General features: G+C 38.6%; 1 protein-coding gene across 1 annotated transcript in view; it reads right to left on the bottom strand.

Moving 5' to 3' along the window:
• Positions 1-15,453, bottom strand: part of CEP70 (centrosomal protein 70) — a 50,172-nt gene that overhangs the window by 8,076 nt on the left and 26,643 nt on the right. The window contains exons 10-11 of the mRNA XM_080934543.1: positions 11,165-11,270; positions 1,056-1,226 (exon numbers count right to left, since the gene is read on the bottom strand). Coding sequence (XP_080790669.1) covers positions 1,056-1,226; positions 11,165-11,270 — 277 coding nt within the window. The remainder of the gene's footprint in view (positions 1-1,055; positions 1,227-11,164; positions 11,271-15,453) is intronic.

Raw genomic sequence — 15,453 nt, 5'->3', positions numbered from 1 at the left:
CAACAAAAAAACCACAAAACAACAAACAAACAAACAAACAAAAAACCAAAGACAAAAAGCAAGCAAGTACACAAACAAACAAAACCCACCCCCTCTAGTGGTCTGGGACTATAATTATCCTGAAATAATAGGGACTGATTTGTATCATCAAGAGTTTTGAGGCATATAAGAGCAAATGCAACTTTTTGTTCCTAAAGAGGTCACATACTCTTAGCAATTGTCTTCAGGTAATAGGACAAAATGATGACAAATGTTATCACTGAATCATACCTTTATTAACCATAGTAGAATTTTGTATAAGTTACTGAAAAAACCCAACATTTAAAAGGCACAAATGCAACATTATTAACTCTATAGCAAATCATTTCTCAATAAACAAATACAAATGTAATAAATTCAAGTTACACAATAAATATACAATGATCTATAAATGGAATGAATGTGAAAATATCTAATTCCCTGCTTGCTTGTTAATAATCAACTTCTCTAAAGATTAAACAAACAGAAATAAACTCAGCTCTGGGGAAAAAAATAAAATGTGAAGACTGTAAAAATATTCCCCGTTAAGATGAAAGTAAGGATAAGATGCTGATCTGAGCATGTGCAAAGTCAGGAAATGTGCAGCATGGAAATCCGCAGGAGGAGATGCAGAAGCTGGAAGGGTTCAGAAGGACAAAGATGAATCCACTCCAAATTCTCAATGAGAGAAACTCTAATCACTTTCTGTGGTAGAGTTTTGGAGAATGCAAGCTTATCAGACAACAATGTACAGGATTAGAAATATGTGAGGTCAAGCGTGGTGGATCGCCCTGAGTTATAGCACTCAGGAGTCAGAGGTGGCTATCTGAGTTCAAAGTCAGACTGGTCTATGCAAAGACTTCCAGGCCAGCCAGGACTATACAGTTACACTCTTGTCTCAAAGACAAAGCAGAACAAAATATGAAAGCAGCAATATTACAATTTTAGAAAAGTGACTTTTTTTTAGCTTTATAAAGAACAACAAAAGCCAAGCCCAACAGAGTTTCCAAACATATAAAGAATATTCACCTACTTACCTTTAAGGATGTCAGTTCATCTGCCCACATTTCTAGTACAGGAACAAGATGTTCAAATCCACAATCTTGAACAGTATCTTTATTGCAGTTTTGGGCTCCTCCTTTGCTCTGTTTATAAATAATTACTGGAGCTCGTGGATTGTGAACAATTGAATTAATGCTGCACAGCACCTGTAAGCATGAGCAATGTTTGCAGCTAAGATGTTTGTCTGCATCTGACAAAGTGAGGAACAAGAAAGGATTGCGTCAGGTGCCCACAAATCATTTCCAGGCATCTGTGAATACTGTGGCAATGGAGTCTCTATAAATATAAATTCTAAGGAAAACTAAATAAAACTTTAAATTAATTATTCAGTTATTTGGGTTTAAAAGCTGCTATGGACTCTTGTAATCCACACAGAATAATAATCATCTAGACATCCTTACCTAAGTCTCCATGTTTCTGTGTTTCTGTCTCCTCATGCTTAAGCTAAGTATGATATTAAAGGGGCTTTTTAATTTGTTTCACAATTTCAGATGAAATTTCAGGCAAAGATAGTTACTGACAAAGCCCCACACACTCTATAGAAAAGTCCTGGCTAGCTGGCCCAATAATTCTTAAAAAGAAAAATGCTATAAGTTCTTCCTGAGACAGGATTATCCAAGAACATCTGTCCTGGGTTTCTAGAGCTAGCAGGGGTAGTGGTGGTTTTCTGTCTGTCCAGGGAAAAGCTACAGCAAACAGGTGCTCCGAGAACCTGACTTCTCAGGCTTGTTTGAATTTTCGTTGATAGGTATTTTAACATTCCAATGCTATTATAAACTTATCTATAAATAAAATAATTAAAAAATATTCTTCTCTAAGTTATGAAGCAAAGCGGGAAGACAATCCTCTTTTGCCTGACACCACGCATGAGGAAGGTAGTGGGTGAACTGAGAGGCTCAGGGAGGATGCTGCCTGTGCGGGAGATCACAGAACAGCTTTCAGATCGACACATCACATATGAACACTGAGATTTACAAAACTGACTGCAGCTGTTTCCTCTCCTTGCTTTGTATTTGCACCATGATTTGCAGATTCTCCTACAAAAATATTTTTTTAACCTCTGAATATCAGCTGGTCTTGCTTTGATCCACAGAATTTACTAAAAAAATGAAGAAAACTTTTTTTGGGGGAGATACAGGGACACAGGCCTGGTGATAAGGCGTTCCGAGTAGCCGGGGAGCAGAGAGATCTCTGCCGAGCAAGTGGAAAGTGCAACCCCCCCTCACCCCCCGCTTGGTTCAGGGAACCAGGAACCCTGCATCAGGCTGTCTGTTTCCAGCTAGTGGTCCTTGGGTGCAGAACAGGCGCCATCTGCAACCAGGAACAGCGGAGATCCAGGGACACAGGCCTGGTGAGAAGGTGTTCCTAGTAACTGGGGAGCACAGAGATCTCTGCCGAACGTGCGGAAAGTGCGCCCCCCCCCTTGGTGCAGGGAAGCAGGAACCCTGCTTTGGGCTGTCTGTTATCAGCCGGCGGCCCATATGTACAGGATAGTCGCTCAGGCCATCTACCACCAGGAACACGCGTAGATCCAGGGACACAGGCCAGGTAACAAGGGAGAGGCGAGAACCAATCACTGACAACAAGACCACGTATAAACACGGACAACAAGATGGCAAGAGGAAAGAGAAAGAACGTACCCTAGGGAAACCAAGACAACCTGGCAACACCAGAACCCAACTCCCCCATCACAGCAAGCAGCAGAACGCCAAAAACTCCAGAAAAAGAAGACTCAGACCGGAAATCATACCTCAAGATGATGATAGAGATCCTTAAACAAGAACGGGAGGAAAAGCGAAAAGAATTAGAAGCTTTTAAAGAAAAAACAAGAAAAACAAAGGATTCAAAGAACTAGAGGAAAATGGAACCAAAGAGATGAAGGAATGGAAGAAGGAATTTAAAACAGAAATAAACACAATAAAGAAAACACTAAAAAAGACAACCCTAGAGGTAGAAAACCTAAAAAAGAAATTAGGAGTCATTTCCAACAGACTACAAGAGATGGAAGAGAGAATCTTGGGGGCCGAAGACAACATTGAAAACATAGGCAAAACAGTCAGAGAAGATGCAAAAACCAAAAAGCTCCTAACCCAAAATGTCCAGGGGATCCAGGACACAATGAGAAGACCAAACCTAAGGATAATGGGAATAGAAGAGGGCGAAGAATATCAACTAAGAGGCACAGTAAATATCTTCAACAAAATCGTAGAAGAAAACTTCCCTACCCTTAAGAATGAGATGACCACGAGCATAAAAGAAGCCTACAGAACTCCAAATAGGTTGGACTAGAAAAGAAATTCCTCCCGACACATACTAGTCAAAACGACAAGTACCCAAAGCAATAAGGGAAAAAGGTCATGTAACATATAAAGGCAGACCAATCAGAATCATACCCGATTTCTCAACAGAGACTATGGAAGCTAGAAGATCCTGGACAGACATCATGCAGACCATAAGAGAGCACAAGTGTCAGCCCAAGCTGCTATACCCAGCAAAACTCTCAATCACCATAGATGGCGAGACTAAGATATTCCAAGACAAAACTAAATTTACACAATATCTGACCACAAACCCAGCACTACAACAAATTATAGGTGGAAAACCCAATACAACGAGGGGAACTACATCCTAGTAAAAACAAGAAAACTCCTAAGCAAGAAAACCAAAAGAAGAAAGACACACAGGCACAATTTTATCTCCTAAAGCAAAAATAGCAGGAAACAGCAACCACTATTCCTTAATATCTGTTAACATAAATGGACTCAATTCCCCAATAAAAAGGTATAGGCTATCAGACTGGATACATAAACAAAACCCAGCACTTTGCTGCATACAGGAAACTCATCTCAGAGACAAAGACAGACACTATCTCAGAGTAAAAGGTTGGGAAAAAAAACTTCCAAGCAAATGGCCCCAAGGAGCAAGCTGGAGTGGCTATTCTAATATTGAATAAAGTAGATGTTCAACCGAAAGTTAAGGAAGGACCATTTTTACACATTACAGAAGAAATTTGTCAGGAGGAACTCTCAATCCTTAACATATATGCTCTAAATACAAGAGCACCTATATTCATAAAAGAAACCCTACTAAAGCTAAAAAATACCTTGCACCCCACACAATAATAGTGGGAGACCTCAATACCCCACTCTCACCAATGGACAGATCATGGAAACAGAAACTGAACAAGGACACAGTAAAACTAACAGAGGTTATGAACCAACTGGAATTAATAGATATCTATAGAACACATCATCCTAAAACAAAAGAATACACCTTCTTAGCATCTCATGACACCTTCTCGAAAATTGACCACATAATTAGTCACAAAACGAGCCTCAATAGATATAAGAAGATTGAAATACTCCATGCATCCTTTCAGATCACCATGGTCTAAGGCTGGTCTTCAATAACAACAAAGACAACAAAAAGCCCATATGCACATGGAAACTAAACAATGCTCTATTAAATGATAGCAGGGTCAAAGAAGAAATAAAGAAAGAAATTAGGGATTTTCTAGAATTGAATGAAAACGAAAACACAACATACCCAAACCTATGGGATGCAATGAAAGCAGTAGTGAGAGGAAAACTCATAGCTCTGAGTGCTTCCAAAAAAAATTGTAGAGAGCATACACTAGCAACTTGACAGCACAGTTGAAAGCTCTAGAACAAAAGGAAGCAGATAACCCAAGAGGAGTAGACAACAAGAAATAATCAAAATTAGGGCAGAAAAAGACCAAATAGAAACAAAAAGAACCATCGAAATAATCAACAAAACCAAGAGCAGGTTCTTTGAGAAAATTAACAAAATTGATAAACCCTTAGCCAGACTAACTAGAGGGCAAAGAGAGAGTATCCAAATTAACAAAATCAGAAATGAAAGTGGAGACATAATAACTGAAACTGAGGAAATTCAAGAAATCATCAGATCCTACTATAAAAGCCTATATTCAACAAAGCTGAAAAATCTTGGAGAAATGGATGAATTCCTAGACAGATACCAGATACTAAAGTTAAACCAGGACCAGGTAAACCATCTAAATAATTTTATAACATCTAAAGAAGTAGAAGCAGTCATCAAAAGCCTCCCAAACAAAAAAGCCCAGGTCCAGATGGGTTCTGTGCAGAATTTTATCAGACATTTATTGATGACCTAATACCAATACTCTCCAAACTATTCCACAAAATAGAATCAGATGGAACACTACCTAACTCATTTTTTGAGGCTACAATAACCCTCGTTCCTAAACCACACAAAGACCCTACAAGGAAAGAGAACTTCAGACCAATCTCACTTATGAACATTGATGCAAAAATACTCAACAAAATGCTTGCAAACCAAATCCAAGAACACATCAAAACGATCATTCACCACGACCAAGTAGGCTTCATCCCTGGGATGCAGGGATGGTTTAATATAAGGAAATCCATCAATGTAATCCACCATATAAACAAACTCAAAGGAAAAAAAAACACATGATCATCTCATTAGATGCTGAGAAAGCATTTGACAAAATTCAATACCCCTTCATGTTAAAAGTCTTGGAAAGAACTGGAATTCAAGGCCCATACCTAAACATAATAAAAGCAATATACAGCAAACCAACAGCCAACATCAAACTTGATAGTGGGAAACTTGAAGCAATCCCACAAAAATTAGGGACTCGACAAGGCTGTCCACTCTCCCCCTACCGATTCAACATAGCACTGGAAGTCCTGGCTGGAGCAATTAGACAGCAAAAGGAGATCAAGGGGATACAAATCGGAAAGGAAGAAGTAAAAACATCACTCTTTGCAGATGACATGATAGTGTACCTAAGTGACCCCAAGAACTCCACCAGAGAACTCCTACAGCTGATAAACAATTTCAGCAAAGTGACTAAATATAAAATTAACTCAAATCAGTAGACTTCCTCTACTCAAAGGACAAACGTGGAGAAAGAAATTAGGGAAAAGATACCTTTCACAATAGTCACAAAAAATATGAAATACCTTGGTGAGACTCTAACTAAGCAAGTGAAGGACCTGTATGACAAGAGCTTCAAACCTCTAAAGAAGGAAATTGAGGAAGATCTCAGAAAATGGAAAGATCTCCCATGCTCATGGATTGGAAGGATCAACATTGTAAAAATGGTCATCCTACCAAAAGCAATCTACAGATTCAATGCAATCCCCATCAAAATACCAACCCAGTTCTTCACAGAGTTGGAAAGAGCAATGTGCAATTTCATCTGGAATAACAAAAGACCTAGAATAGCAAAATCCATCCTCAACAACAAGAAAACATCTTCGGGAATCACTATCCCTGACCTCAAGCTATATTACAAGGCAATTGTGTTAAAAACTGCATGGTACTGGTACAGAGATAGGCATTTGGATCAATGGAATAGAATAGAAGATCCAGAATATGGTCACCTGATTTTTGACAAAGGAGCTGTAAACATTCAATGGAAAAAGGACAGCCTATTCAACAAATGGTGTTGGTCCAACTGGCACTCAGCATGCAGAAGAATGAAAATACTCTTTCTTATCTCCTTGTATAAAGCTCAAGTGCAAGTGGATCTCCACATTAAACCAGGTATACTGAAACTATTAGATGAGAAAGTAGAGAAAACCTTACAACACATAGGCACAGGAGAAAACTTCCTTAACAGAACACCAATGGCTCGTGCTCTAAGGTCAAAGATTGACAAATGGGACTTAATGAGATTGCAAAGTAAGGCTAAGGACACTGTCAAGAAAACAAAATGGCAACCAACAAAGTGGGGAAAGATCTTTACCAACCCCACATCAGATAGAGGCCTAATATCCAAGGTATACAAAGAACTCAAGAAGCTAGACACCAGAGAACCAAACAACCCTATTAAAAAATGGGGTACAGAGCTAAACAAAATGTTCTCAATTGAGGAATATCAAATGGCTGAGAAGCATCTAAGGAGGTGCTTGACATTATTAGCCATCAGGGAAATGCAAATCAAAACAACCCTGAGATTCTACCTCACACCAGCCAGATTGACCAAGATCAAAAATTCAGATGACAGCAGATGCTGTCGAAGATGTGGAGCAAAAGGAACACTTCTCCACTGTTGGTGGGGTTGTAAACTGATACAACCACTCTGGAAATCAGTCTGGTAATTCCTCAGAAAATTGGACATAATTCTACCTGAAGACCCAGTTATTCCACTTCTGGGCATATACCCCAGAGAAGCTCCAACATATAACAAAGACACATGCACCACAATGTTCATAGCAGCTCTATTTATAATAGCCAGAAGCTGGAAAGAACCCAGATGTCCTTCAGTAGATGAATGGATACAAAAACTGTGGTACATTTACACAATGGAGTACTACTCAGCTACCAGAAACAATGACTTTACAAAATTCTTAAGAAAATGGATGCATCTAGAAAATATCATCCTGAGTGAGATAAGCCAGTCACAAAAGAACAGACATAATATGCAGTCACTGATAATTGGATACTAACCCCAGAAAGCTCTGAACACCCCAGAAACAACTCACAGACTATATCAAGTTCAAGAAAAGAAAAAAAAGAAAGAAAAAAGAAAAGAAAAAAACATTATGCTTAATCCTAATACACCAAGATAACTTTGACTAATTCCAGGTTACATCCTGTTTTACATGTACTTTATGCTCATTGTCACGAGTAAGATCTTAATGCACACTATCAAACCTTAAAAAAAAAAACAAAAAAAAAAAAACAACCAAGCACTGACAAAAATGTATTCGTATACTTTAATGCAGAAATGGTTAAAATTTGTACATTTATCTTTGTTTTTAAAAATAAATGGTTTTTAAAAATTGCCTAACTTTTCATCAGAAAACATTTAAAATAAGTCAGGTATGGTGGCACATGCCTTTAATCACAGAACTCCAGAGGCATAGGCAAGAGGATCTTTGGGAATTCAAGGCTAACTTAGCTATCAAGTTCCAAACCAACCAGGGCCACAAAGTGAGACACTGTCTCAAAACAAAACTCGATAAAACCCAATGTCTTAAACAAAACTTTTAGGATATTGAATGATGTGTTTATACAGGATGGCAGGTACAGGATAGATCAAGGCCTGTCATTGGACAGGAAGGGGACAAAGTTTTGGAAATAGAGGGAGGAGTGAGAGAGCAAGGAGAAGGAGCTGGAAGCAACGTGGAGGCAGATGTAAACATTCTTCTCTGTGCATAGACACAGGTTGTCATGAATATTCTTAAGGGATGGGTGTGTACAAGATTTTGTGCTGTCTAGATGGGAAAATTACAGCATATCAGCTGGAGCAGAGGTTACTGTGTGGCATTTTCCTTCTTGTGGCAACTTGAGTTTAAGAGAAGGTACAGTGGTGGGATGCATCAAGCCAGCCTTGGAATTGAGATGTGAGGAACTGGTGTGGTAACAACTCATCAAGGGAACTGTGAGTGAAAGCAGTGTGGCAAGGTGCCATGCTGGAACAGCGTGGGTCAGAGAGTTCCCAGGGGGCCCCACGGTGCCGGAACTAGTGTGGGAACAAGAGTCAGAGAGAGCTGAAGTCAGCGGGGAGCAATAAGCACAGGAACTGGTTGCATCCTTTTTTAATATTTACCCCAATGGGGTATGTGTTAGGCTTCTCTAAGAGACAAAAGCAACTGGAATATATGTGTGTGTGTTCCTCATATAACCACTTGAAGGCTCAAATATAACACACACACACACACACACACACATACACACACACACACACACACACACACACACACACACACACACGAACAAACACTATATCTATCTATCTATCTATCTATATATATATATATATATATATAAGGAGATGAAGTGCTTATCACCAAGCAGTGCTCCATCCCCTGGACCTACACAGCCTACGCACAAGGTGTTTTCTAACCTCCACAAAGCACCTGGCACCCAAGCATGCGCTTGCCCTCCCACTCTCTCCCTCCCCCTTCTGGTGCATGTACACACATGGTACACACACAAATTGAGTATGGAGATGAGACCAGCATTTTTATCTTGAATTTCTATACTGGGCATAATTCATGTTCCAACTAATGTATCTTCTGGTATTATTATTTTAGAAGTTATTTAGAAGACTTAATTCATAAAACACGTTTCAATATCATTTTGATTATAAAATGTCAGGATTTTAACAGGAGAATTAATTCCTCTGTACAGAATGTTTAATGGTAGCAATTTACATTGTCCTATATGAATTAAGGTGGTTGGCAGCCAAAGATACCTAACAATGGGAAATTATAAGTGACTTAAACAATTTCTGCAAAGATAAGAATTTAAAAAAAGAAACAGTAATTTTATGTCATTCAGGGAGTTTGTGGATACTAGTAAACACCCTATGTTGTTTTTTTAAAAACACTTTAAAATTAATGATAGAATAGAAAAAATTAAATAAGATAAATTTCCTAACTACTTTGGAATTTTATTTTCTTTTGAACAAGATTCTTTTGCCACAAGAGAAATAAAAGGCATTAAAGACATAGAAAATAAAACCTGACAAGAAATACACATGAACTAAATTTACAATATACAAAAATTTATGGAAGTCTACAAAAGATACCGCAAAATTAGAGATATGTTTCTGAATGAGAATGATTTAGAACTGTATTATTCCTCCAAAAATCAATAATATTTCAATACATCCTAATGGGATTTTACTTTAGTAAGTGTTCATCCAGAAGAGCAAATGTGATCAAATATATCCATGCAAAAATTTAATATACTCTAATAGTATAAAAACTTACTATAAAACTGCAGAACAGCAATGGAAGCAGTGAAAGAGTGGATCAGACTACAAATTTAGAAATAAATGTGTGCATTAACAGAAATAATGTCTGGCAAAAGTGGCATGTCAGTAAATTAGGTCAATTATAAAACTGTAAAATCCAATGTGCACAGAGGGCAAGCAGTAAAAACCAGATGGAAAATGTAGCTTATCCAAGGGCACATGCTCACCCCGACAAGAGAAACACATAATTTTCCTCTGATAACTCACGTGAAGAATTAAAGGACTTTAAAAATACAACCAGTTGATAACTAATTTAAAATTTAAAGCCCTGTGGCTGGTTGGTGGGGCATGCCTTTAATTCCAGCACTCAGAAGGCAGAGGCAGGTAGATTTCTCTGAGTTTGAGGCCAGCCTCGTTAAAGGAAGGAAAGAAGGTAGAAGAAAGGAAGAAGGAAGAAAGGAGAGAAGGAAGGAAGAAGAAAGGAAAGAAAGGAGAAAGAGGGAGAAAAGAATGAAAAAAGAAAAACAAATAATGTCTATGGAGAACAAAAAATGTTTAAGTGCAAACTCACTTCATTCAATAAACTACTAGATTTAATTATTCATCTATTCAATAAACAGTAAGGTTAATTTTCACATCACATAGTTTGAGCTAAATCAAAGCCAAAGATCTGAAGATTTACTTATACAATAACAATACAACCAACCAGACAATAAAAGGGTAAATAGCTTAAATAGGGAGAGAAAATAACTATAAAAATCTTAAACAAGTTATACAGTGTTTACACTGCAGTAGTTATTAAAAAAAGATGTAGCTGGGCTAAAGAAAAATACTATGTGTCTTAGTTTTGTGTTGCTGTGGTGAAATACCTGGAAAAAAGCAACCTAAGGGAGAAAGTGTTTACTTTTGGCTCACAGCTGCAGAGAGACATAATCCATCCTAGCATAGCAGCAGGCACGAAAGGCTTGATGCACGAGCAGGAGACTAGAGATGCCACAGTGTCCACACGCAGAAGTAGAGAGTAAAAAAGAAACGGGACCAAGCTATCCCAGGGACTCACTTCCTCCAGCATGGCTCTACCGCCTAATGGTACTACCACATTTCTAAATGGATGGAAATCAAATGGTCAAACACATGAACCTTTAGGGGACATTTCACATTAAAGTCACAACACAATGCCATGGTATGAGGGATTTTGCAGACTTAGGCATTAAGTATTACAGAACCAGCCACTTAAAGATATCAAGAGTTGTCTGTACAAACCTTCCTTATAAAGGGATAGTGCATCACAATTAAAACCAAGGAGCACCACAAACACCAGCCTTTCCATCAGTCACTCAATACCTGAAAGTATCTCTGGTCAACCAGAGCCTGCTGATGACTGTCTTTGCTGGGCTCATCTTTTTTCTCCATGCCATCAGACTGTTTTTGACCAATAAGATCTTGTAATCTAAAGGAGAAAAAAAAAATCAAAGTAATAAAAATGCCTTCTTAGCATTTTAGTAGACTAAAATGATTAAGCCAATGATCCAGCTGATCTCTCCAAAACCTTGTCTTTTGACTTGTATGTAAACTTTAAATATGCATGGATGTAAAATATAAGCCATACTGTCACTGGAAAAGTTCCTTCCAATAGGTTGCAAGTTAGAAGTAATCTCTAAAAACACAAGGGATCTCCTAGACCAGAGACATCTCTCCAGGCTCAGGATGGAGGAGAGGTGCCTCTTTGTGGAATGTTCCTAGTTTGCTGCTGTTTTAAGATGAATTTGACCCTATCAAAGATCACATCAAATTCTCCCCTCCTGTGCCTCTTAAACAACTGGAGTAAGATTGAGCAGCAGAGTCTTAGGAAGATTCCCCACATCACCCCCTCCCAGGCCTGGCTAGAACACCCACTAAGTGACAGGAATCCTGGCCTTCAAAAACCATTTAAATTACAATACCATTACTCCACTCAAGACAGAAAATGGGCTAAGATACCATATACTCAATTGTTCTTGAAGGATCACCCTGAATTGGCCCAATCATGTAAAATGGACCCCTATACTTTGGCTGTGATGTGTTCTCATCCAAAAAAAAAAAAAAAAGGCAGAGGGCCAGGAACTTTTGAGTCACTCAAGAACTGCCCAATATGATTGGTTCACCCCTTCAAGTCTTCTAGCTACTTGACCCCAATCTGCAATCCTTTAGACAGACCAGACACCACCCCCACCACAAATGTGGAAATGCTGTCCCTAGGTACCAGCCACAGTACACTGCCCCCTTTCCTTCCACAAAAGATGTTTTCAATTAGGCAGATCTCTAGAGGGAAATATGGGACAACCTAGGTGCATGGAGCTCCTGTTCTCTATCTGAACTAAAAGAAAGCAAACACCTGGAGAGTTCTGTTGAACTTCAGTATGTCCTAGCCTTTGAACAATAAGAACTTTATGACTAGATACACTGTTGTCAGAACAAACTCTGACATCTTCAGAGATGTAAGTGGTAGATTAGGACATCCATGTTGGTGAAGATTTCTACACTTCCAGAGAGAATGTTATCCCCCAACCTTCCCACTGATATAAAGTCAGTTCTGGTCCAATCCTAAATTCAATCAGAGAGATGAGTGCAACTCTTTTACTGAAGCCTAGAAGGTCTCAGAAGTCAACAATTAAGCCCTTAAACCACACCCAACTGACTATAGCATGCTGAAGAAAAAGGAGACAGCCACATGTTCTTCCAATGATTTCAAGAGGCTATAAAATATATACTAATATAGAACCAGGGTCAAAGGCAGAGATCACCTAACTTGATGAATGCCCAACTTGATTAGCCCTAGATATATATATAGAACTCCAAAACTTGGTAGTTGAACCAGGCAAGCCATTGGATAATTTGGTCCAAGCTGCCTCACTGGTCTTTTATAACAGGAACCAGGAGAGAGGAAAGGATAAATGTCATGGGAAACTGCAATAGCTGCACAGGTGAATCCTCAAGAAACACAATGGGGATCATTAGGTATATGTTTCTTAAGCAGGCAGAAAGGCCATTTCAGGTGAGAATGTTCTCAGAGACAAATGCCTTCCCTATTTGTAAGGGTGATAACTGGAAGATTAGATGCCTTCTCAATCAATGAGATGTCTAAGGATCAATCCAGCTTGAGGAGTCCCAAGAAGTCTTTACAGTGGAAGAAAGTCAAGTCAATTTCCTTATCAAGAAAGGAACTCAATTTATCATGCCCCACCTTTCTCCCTTGTCTCTGACCCTCTCCTCCCAAAAGGCGATCATTTGGGGTATATTGGGCCAGCGCCCTCAGCATTATTTATCTACTCCTTTGCCTATTAATGGGGAGATCTCTATTTCTATCAATTATTTTTCATAGTCTCCCAAACTCTTGCCACTCTTTAAAAAAGAGATCTCTTGGTCAAACTCAAAGTTAAACTTCCTCCCTGAAGAGAACATTGTCTCTTGTAACAGAATCTAAATTGCTCAAATAGCATGGGCAAATGGGGAGCTAATAGGAAAAGCTAGGGTCATCCATATGGTTATTCATTTCAAAGACCCTTTCCATTTTCTACATCAGAGATAATATCCTTTAAAACAAGAAGTTAGGGAAGGGCTCATCACCATAATAAATTATTAAGTAAACAGCGATCATTAATTCAATGATCAAATCCATATAACATCCCTATCTTGACAGTAAGGAAGGGAATCCAACAAATGGAAATTAGTTCTAAATCTTAAACTCATCGATGAAGCAGGCCCTCTTCCTTACTCTATAATTCCAATCCCCATCTCTCCTGATTCAGATTCTTCCCTGCACCATTCACAACTCCGTGTTAGTAATGATGCTTCATTTTGCATTTCCATAATACCAGCAGCTAGCCTCCCTATACTTTTGAGGACTTACAACCTGCAAAGGTTTCAAGATAGTCCATATTTCTTTGGGCTAACCCTCCTCCCAAGATTTAATGGAATGGGCCCATCCTGGACCATTACGATATTGTATTCTAATACAAGGATAGTCTTCTTTACAGGTTCTCCAAGGAGATTTTCTATTAGATCTCAGAACCTTTCCTTAACCTTCTTGCTGAAAAAGGATAAAAAGTGACATGGAATAAGGCACAAGTAAATCAGACCAGAATTATCCTGATCAAAGTCTAGTAGAAGAAATCCAAGTCCTAGGGCTAGAACAAATCTAACCACTCTGTCCTTCCCACTTTCTAAGACTCTAAAATAATTGAAGGCCTTTCTAGGAGTCAGATGATATTATATGATTTGGATCTCAAGGTATGGTGAATTAATTGGCCATGTTTCTCTTTCAAAGACTTTCAAAAAAACTCAAACCCACGCCTATGCTTAGATTGAATGGACCTCTGAATCACAGGCAGCTTTTCAACAGAAAAAGGGCCTTAACCACAAAGCTGGTGCTGCTCTAGGACTATTCCCAATGGCTGACAGAGTGATCGGTGAGACATGCTGATGGTGGGACAAAGAATGATGCTGACTATGATCCTACTGAGTGCCCTGCTATGGCAACAGGGAAGCTGTATCAGATATATGTTCCTGACCAATCTTTGCTATATGCTTTGGTATGGTCAAGGCCAGAAGTACTTGTGGCCTCTAATAATAATCAGTTGTTAGAATTTCCTTGGTCTGAGAGTAAAACGTATTCTGAATTAGTGAGTTACATTGCTATAGGTCAAGGCCTACCTATTTGTTTCCTAGAAATAGTACCAGTGCTGGATGTGCTTCTGTGCACCCTCAGACTTGGAAGAATAATATCTCCAAGACTTAATGTAACACATTAAGATGGGAATGCCTCTATCTCAGATTGGACAAGCTGTCTTGCCTCAGGTTTTCAGACCTGTGAGACAAAGAACACGGAGACTCTGGAACTTGAAAAATCAATCAAACATAGAAACTGTTATAATAATACTCCTCCTTCCTTTAATGTGACTAGTTATCTCAACTCAGTCATATAGACTGATCTGGAAATCAACCCAATAATAGACAGTGAGCATTTGGAGGGCTTGTTCTGGATATTTTTCAGAGACATATTTGGAAATTTGGCAGCTGCCTTGTATGATGTTATGTTTGTGGTAGATAAAAATGGAACAAGTTAGGGGCTGGAGGAATGGCTCAGTGGTTAAGAGTATTGACTGCTCTTCTAGAGGTCCTGAGTTCAAATCCCAGCAACCAAATGCTGGTTCACAACCATCTGTAATGGGATCAGATGCCCTCTTTTGGTGTGTCTGAAGACAGCGACAGTGTACTTATATATAATAAATAAATCTTTTAAAAAAATGAAACAAGTTCTGGGGGTAGGGTAAATATAACATCCCGCATTGCCCCATCTAATCTTTTAATAATTGGGAATGTTACCTTTATTATTGGCTCTGATAATGAATTCAATGTTTAATTGTCTTTTGTCCAGTTGTGTTTCTGCACTGTATGATGGTCAATTTGTAATGGTAGTGCATCAACCAACTTTTATTTTATTTCTGTAAATGTATCTGAATCCTGGTATTCTGAAAAAGGCTTGCAGATATTGAAAAAATTAGATCACACTCTGGCAAGAAGCAAAAGTATGATTGCACTGATCATTACTGGTGTTGTTGCTCTCATTAACACCACTTCTGCATTAGTTTTAG

The sequence above is a fragment of the Micromys minutus genome (assembly GCF_963924665.1).
Source record: "Micromys minutus genome assembly, chromosome: 21".
Taxonomy (NCBI): domain Eukaryota; kingdom Metazoa; phylum Chordata; class Mammalia; order Rodentia; family Muridae; genus Micromys; species Micromys minutus.
The sequence above is the reverse complement of the archived record's forward strand: the minus strand, read 5'-3'. Positions and strand labels throughout refer to the sequence as shown.